Source organism: Scleropages formosus, chromosome 7 (genome assembly GCF_900964775.1).
Source record: "Scleropages formosus chromosome 7, fSclFor1.1, whole genome shotgun sequence".
NCBI lineage: Eukaryota > Metazoa > Chordata > Actinopteri > Osteoglossiformes > Osteoglossidae > Scleropages > Scleropages formosus.
The window spans coordinates 8,248,270-8,255,522 of record NC_041812.1 but is presented as its reverse complement, the minus strand read 5'-3'; the positions used below and the strand labels follow the sequence as shown (position 1 = coordinate 8,255,522).

The 7,253-nt window shown below is 43.7% G+C and overlaps 1 protein-coding gene across 1 annotated transcript; it reads left to right on the top strand.

Moving 5' to 3' along the window:
- The first annotated feature begins 355 nt into the window (after positions 1–355).
- On the top strand, positions 356–3,355 carry LOC108937482 (aquaporin FA-CHIP-like). The gene is made up of 4 exons (XM_018757468.2): positions 356–773; positions 1,685–1,846; positions 2,208–2,288; positions 2,803–3,355. Exons 1-4 carry the CDS (start codon positions 408–410, stop codon positions 2,980–2,982), a joined length of 789 nt encoding a protein of 262 aa, XP_018612984.1. The 5' UTR covers positions 356–407; the 3' UTR covers positions 2,983–3,355.
- The last annotated feature ends 3,898 nt before the right edge of the window (positions 3,356–7,253 follow it).

Sequence of the window (7,253 nt, the reverse complement as noted above, 5' to 3'; positions counted from 1 at the left end):
GGAGTGTGTGAGATATCAGTGGTCATGGCTTTCATGGTGGGGGGGGGGGGACTGTGAATGGTCCAGAAAGTCAAAACTGCTCTGTAGCATTTAGAGCGAATGTGACTTTGGTGAATTAAGAAGAGGTACAAGAAAAGAACAGGCCAGTGATCCTGTCGGTTCACTGAAAGCAAAAGAGGTTTAAAAAAGAGAGCACTGTGAGGGAGAGAGAGTGAGAGAGAGAGTGACAGAGTGAGGGAGTGAGAGGCCAAAAAAGAGCTGAAAGCTTCAGGGTTTCTAATGAATTGAGCGTTCCCTTTCACTTTGGCAGAGCCCGCCCCCTCCCACTATCGGCGGGGCCCTATAAAAGCTTCCTAAGTTGGGTTCGGTGGGCAGACGCAAGAGGCAGGACCACTGAGGGCCCAACCATGAAGAGGGAATTCAAGAGCAAGGCGTTCTGGAGGGCCGTGCTGGCCGAACTGGTGGGCATGACCCTCTTCATATTCCTCAGTATCACCGCCGCCGTCGGCAACATCAACAACAACAACCCGGACCAGGAGGTGAAGGTGGCGCTGGCCTTCGGCCTTTCCATCGCCACGCTGGCTCAAACCCTGGGCCACATCAGCGGGGCTCACCTGAACCCAGCCGTCACCCTGGGCATGCTGGCCAGCTGTCAGATCAGCGTCTTCAAGGCAGTCATGTACATCGTGGCCCAGATGCTGGGGGCCGCTGTGGCCAGCGGCATTGTGTACGGGGTGATACCGGCATCATCCAACGCTCTGGGGCTCAACACCGTGAGTATCTCACCTCTCTCTCTGCACTCCTCGCTGAGGGCCTTATCATAAATGACAGTGAATCCTCGTTATCATTGTCCAGGATTCCATAAACTGAAAAAATGAAAAGACTCGCAAGTGCGTCCAATAAAATTCACCCCATTTTGTTAAAAAAAGAAAAGACTTTTGCGGCTGTTGGAAGTGAACGGTGATAAACTGCACAATTAAGTTCTGCAATTAAGTTTAATGGAATTAAGTAACTGGTAGGTCAATTAGTGTTGTTTTATGTTTTAGGCATAAGTTTTTTCCAGTTGGGTAAGTTATACGCGCTTGTGGCTCGAACAGACACCGAGGAGCGTTTTGACAAACACGGTCACGTGATGTTGTTGTTGTTTACGAGCAACTGTTTAGCGCGATGCTGTGTCTGCTGCCCTCTGTTGGTCGCATAGTAAATTCGTCCGTTACTCCTAACAACAGCTCCACTTTTCTCCTGTTTCCACATCTTCATCACATCATCAACGCATCGGCACTCATTTGCATAATTGTCCTCAGTGACAGAGTCTAGGTGATGCTTTTCCATGACAACTTATATGTTGATCAGAAAAAAAGATCAGTTGTTGTATTTATTGATATGTACAGACTGCATGTCTGCATGTCACCAAGACGAATTCCTTGTATGTATAAACATACTTGGCAATAAAGCTCATTCATTCATTCATATTCATATAGTTCACTGGAAGTGTGGAGGACACGAACATTTCATTTTTTTGAAAACTCAGATTCATGCATACAAATGACATTGGGGCTATTTTGACTAACTTGTGTCTTTAAATGCTGCAAACCTTTGAAAGAAAAAGTTTTTTTAACGTTTTTTCGCATTTTTCCTAATATTGCAAAATAACAACTTTTTGTCCTCCGGTTCTGTCTCGCAGCTAAACAACATCACCCCGAGTCAAGGCATTGGGGTTGAGCTGTTGGCCACCTTCCAGCTGGTCCTCTGTGTCATAGCAACTACAGATAAAAGGAGGCGTGACGTCATAGGTTCCGTCCCCCTGGCCATCGGCCTCTCGGTGTGCCTGGGGCACCTGGCAGCTGTGAGTAAAATCTCCCCTTATTGTCACTGCAATAAGACTTTGAGAAGAATAACCAACTGTTGCTCATTAAAGCTAAACTTTTTTTGCAAAACCATAATCGTTTTACTGGTAACACAGCAATCGGCTACAAATAATTCCTTTCTATGTGCTCTACACTACGTGCTCCTTTCTATGTGAAGGAATTCCGGAAATGTCCTGTTAATGACATTTCTCCCATTTGATGACAGTGCACAGGAATAACACCAATAAGCGCCTTTCCTGCCGCTCAGCTCGGGCTGAATTTGCTAAAAGTCAGGATTTGGTGACCGTGTTCTTAACCGGGTCCTTTCCTACATGTTAACACCCTGGTTTATATCCACAGATCAGCTTCACTGGGTGTGGCATCAACCCGGCCCGTTCCTTCGGCCCCGCTGTCATTCTGAACAACTTTGAAAACCACTGGGTAAGGAAAAGTCACAGCTGTGGAGCAGAGGTGCTCACGTCCTGTCTACCTAGTGGTTTATTATTATTATTATTATTATTATTATATAGATTTTGCTGACGTTTTTCTCAAGGTTTGTGTTCACCAGTATAATACACCACAAGCAGCAATGCAATGCAAATGCACACACATAAAAAACAGAAATATAAACATACATTTTATCAATCTTGAAGAATGAAGATGCATTGACATATTAAAAGCAGATGACATGCAGACAAGGCTACAAATGCGCTAGTTATTTATCTGATACTTTTCTCTATCTTGACTTACAATGTGAGGCTGAATTGTAGAATAAGCTCCATACAATTATGTACCCATTTATACAGCTGAGTACTTTTTACCATGGTAACTGCGTTGATCAAGGATACTAGAGCAATAGGGGAGGTTTGAACGCTGGACCCTTGAGTGGAGGCTGATGGCTGTAACCGCTAAGCGACCTGCTGGCTGACGTCTTTCCACACCTGTCCTGTCTTAGGTGTACTGGGTGGGCCCCATGTGTGGAGGTGTTGCGGCTGCCCTAGTGTACAACTTCCTGCTGTACCCCAGACTCGACGATTTCCCCGACCGCATGAAGGTTCTGCTCAGCGGCCCGGACGGCGACTACGATGTCAACGGGCCAGACGACACCACGGCAGTTGAGATGTCGTCCAAGTAACGGAACTGGACTCTGAGACACTATGTACAGAACCCCAGGGACACATATCTGTCCACCTGTAAAGTCTTTACCTCTCGTTTGAAAAGAATAGCTTTTAACATCACCCTACCCACGGTAAAGTGGTCACATATAAAAGACAGCCCCTTCATTCTACCTGCTCAAAATACCTTTACTTTTAAGAACTAAGTAACTTTATTTTTCCAAAACTATTGTTAGTAAAAACAAATATTACATATCTCAAGTGTGCACTTTTTATATTTTGGGAGGAATTGATAAGAAGTTTCCCTGATTTTAATCAGTATTTTAGTTTTTTAGTTTTTTCTTCTGAAATACATGTTTTTGTAAATGAGTGTGTAATTACATTTCAGAATATATATTTGTACTATGTCTGCACTGTTGTGTCCCTCTCTGTTCCTTTTGATAAATAAAGTGCCAAATGGTACCTGAGTGGTATTAGTGTGGTGTTTCACGTCAGTGTGGTATCACTGTGGTATGTGGGCCGTGATTGGTCTTTCCCTACACATTCCAGTCTGTCATTCACTCTGTTTAACTTTACTGCTTTCCAGGATCATTTTCTCCTCAATTAAAGGACAGGTGAATCCCAAACTTTTATGTCCTTTCAATATCATAGATATGAGGTGGCACAGTGAGTAGCGCTGCTGTCTCACAGCGCTTGGGTGGTGTGAGAAGACATGGGTTTGGTCCCCACTCAGTCTGTGTGGAGTTTGCATATTCACCCCCTGTCTCTCTGGGTGCTCTGGTTTCCTCCCACCATCCAAAGACATGCTGTTCAAGTTTCCCCCATAGTGTGTGAGTAACACAGAGAGTGTGTTCCACTGATGTATGGATGAGTGACCCCAGTGTAAGTAGTGTATCTAGCAGTGTAAGTCACTGTGGTGGATAAGGTGTGTGGGCTGATAACACTACATAGTATCCAGTGTAAATTGCTTTGGAGAAAAGTGTCTGGTAAATTTGTAATATTAGTATTTAATAACATTTCCATTATGTATACACAATTGTTTTTTCAGTCCTTTTTAAAATATTTTATAATTGCGTATTTGTGAATCTAGTCAATATTCATATATGTTTCATTGAACAGATAAGCAATAAATGCCTCATTATTGTTATTACTGCCATTATTATTAACCATTATTTAGCTGACATCTTTGTCCAAGGCAGCTTCCAATGTTAGGTTTGTGTATTACGTTACTGCAATAATCTAATAATTGATACAGCTGTGCAATTTTTACTGTATGAGTTTAGGGAACTATAGCAGGAGTGGAACTGGAACCCAAGACAGCAGCTCTATCCACTCCATCACCTGCTGTCCCATAACCGATCAATCGATGGACGTATGAAGTCACGTGATCTTCCTTCCCCTGCAGTATTAAAGCTGTGAAAGGAGTTGATGCATCATACACCACCAGCAGTGTGTTTTTCCCAGCGTGTCTCACCCTGTGAGACGCTTCGAGGTTTCAGAGGGATGGTATGTCACCGCTCAGAGGATGTTCTGTCGGCTTCCTGACGCTCCGCTCCCAGGCCACGCCCACTGCCCGCAGACGCACCAGTGCCACCCGGCTCTGAGAAGAGGAAGTCGTGGGCTCTCGTTTCCATGCTGCCCCTGTGGTGGCCTTCTCTTCCATTCTTTTAGTTTTTTAATCTTTCAAATCCTTCAAACAACACTTCAGTCCACTGTTTATGTTACCGAGCACGGGACTCATGGCACAAGTTGGCATTCGCAAACAGGATGCATTGTTCCAGTTTACAGAAACACACAATGGCTGCATTGAAAGGCTTTTATTTGACACGTAAATATTTTCCAAGAGAAATATTAAGATATGGTTGCTTTACCAGTACGGCAGGACCGTGTAAAAGAAACCCCACCTAAACTGATAAAGTGGAGATTCTGCTGCATCACGAAGGGCATGTTACGCTGCTGATAAAGGAAACCCCATGAGCTCTGAACTATATGGAGCGACTGATTTTACATACATCCCGTCGATGCAGTACACCAATATGTGGTCGTCAAAGGGCCTGAGTAGCTGTTACACATGGAGCTCAGTGGGTCGAGACCAGGCTTCCTCAGCCGCTGCCCAGGAGGAGCAAGTCCAGCAGATGCTTGTTCCGGTTAGTTAAGAACCTGATTCCGATGGTCATGCTGGCTGAAGCTGTTAACTGTTTTCTGAGTGTAAGAGGAGCTGAAAAAAACCATCTGGACCGGGATCTGGGAAGCCCCAGTGTTCTGTGAGAGAGAATTGTGAAATTAAAAGTGATTCATTGCAGAAATTTTAAATAATTATTAACAATAAACAAATAGCCAATTAAAAAAGCAGCATTGGCGCAACAGCTAGCATGGGCCCCTCACAGCTCCTGTTCCTGCATGTTCTCCCCATGTTCCCATGGGTTTCCTCTAGATGCTCTGGCTTTCTTCCACAGTCCACAGACATTTCAGGTGGATTGGGGTTAGTTCAATAAATGGACAGATGGAGATGATATAATTTTTGAGGTATTAAGAATAAGGCATTTCATCCAAAATCACAAGAATCATCCCGGAAAACTAAACAAAGAAAAATAAAATGAAGAAAATTCCAAGTTCATTTTCGTTTACAGTTACATTATAAAAGCAAATACTCTTAGAGCGGCTGGGATATTCACAATTAAAGAGTAAAAGCTTATTTTCTGAGAAATAGTATAGAAAAACACATTAGTAGAATATTTTAATGTCACAAAGATAAGGTAATAAACCAGAAGCTGGAATAAAGAAGAATAAACCAGAAATCAAACATCTGAAATTAATGTGCAGGTATTTTAAAGTATTCATTGAAACTAACAATGACAAACTTGAGGTCCGATACACACAGGCACACACAGACACGCACATTCCACCTCGTGAAAAAGACAACAAGCACAGCCTTCAGGCCCTGTCAGGTGTCCTATCATGTTCCCGGGACACTGGCCTCACCTTCAGGGTGTGAGGGCTGAGTCATGGTCAGGGGGACTGAATAGTACAGGAGCCTGAGACGACAGCAGAGCAGCTGCCCCCAGAGCAAAGATGTTAACCAGAGTCTGAACGTTGACCTCCGGTCACACGCACCAGCAGCACAAGATGAACTCAAGAAACTTCTCCTCCCTTTGCTCTCTGTACACACTGAACAGATTATCTTATTGGTATTGGGAGGACGTATCCTGCGATGGACTCGCAGCCCATCCAAGGTGTACCCTACCTGGCGTCTTGTGTTTAAATTTACATTTACATGTATTCATTTAGCAGATGCTTTTCTCCAAAGTGACGCATATCTCATAGCGTCAATGTGTGCATTACATTAGCAGAAAGAGAGATATAGATGCAGACAAGTGATTCTAAAGTGCAGTTAGTTTGCTTCTTTCCACTATATGCACCAATGTTCATCATACGAGTAGCTGCATAAAACTTTATCAGAATATCCATGATTCCTGATCACCTGATCAGTATTTTTTTTTTTTGGAGATGCATATAAACATTTGCGTTACATTACAGGAGTAGCTGCGTAAAGGTTTATCGAGACATGATCTTGAAGTTATAGTGCATGAGCATTACACCTGACATGAACTTAAGAGATCATGGGCGAAAGGAGCCTGAAAAGGTGTTTCCGGGATAGGCTCCAAACCAGTGACCCTGCACTGGTCAAGTGGTTATTAACAATGTGTGGATGGATCAGTGCTGAAGGAGGGGTTGCCTTGATGGCTTGATGGATGTGTCCATTCTGACACACTCCTCACTTGTACACATGGAATGGATTTAATTTCTGGGCACCCTCTCAATTGTGCCGCAATCATGAGTGACTGCACACATTTATTTATGACTGTTTATCTATTCACAGGTCTTCCTCCTCCCAGAGTGGCAGTGGGGGTGAAGTCCATTAATTCGTTCTCACGAGCCAGTCGTCAGGATAGTGTCACGCTGACCCAGAGAGATTTGCGAGAGGCCCAGAATGCAGGGTGGGGTGTGGCCACTCCAGGACACCAGCACAAACATGGTACTCCCACTTGTGCGCACACATCACACACTCACACTGTCTCATCGTACACCTAGATTTCTCTGAGAAACTCTGAGCAGAGTTACACTGTTCCAGTAAAGCCATCCAGCTGCACTTGTCAAAATTTGAGGTACAAAACAAATTTTACAACTTTGGCTAAGATGTATAAAACATAAATAGCAAGAAATGATGTTTTTCCTTTTTGCTTGTATGAGTCAACATTACAGAATTGTATTAGTTATTATGCATTCTATT

Excerpts from the sequence above, each read along its gene's own strand:
- LOC108937482 (XM_018757468.2), top strand. The coding sequence starts at position 408 with ATGAAGAGGGAATTCAAGAGCAAGGCGTTCTGGAGGGCCGTGCTGGCC. Across the intron at positions 774-1,684 it reads ACGCTCTGGGGCTCAACACC|CTAAACAACATCACCCCGAG; the intron begins GTGAGTATCTCA and ends TCTGTCTCGCAG. Across the intron at positions 2,289-2,802 it reads ACAACTTTGAAAACCACTGG|GTGTACTGGGTGGGCCCCAT; the intron begins GTAAGGAAAAGT and ends GTCCTGTCTTAG.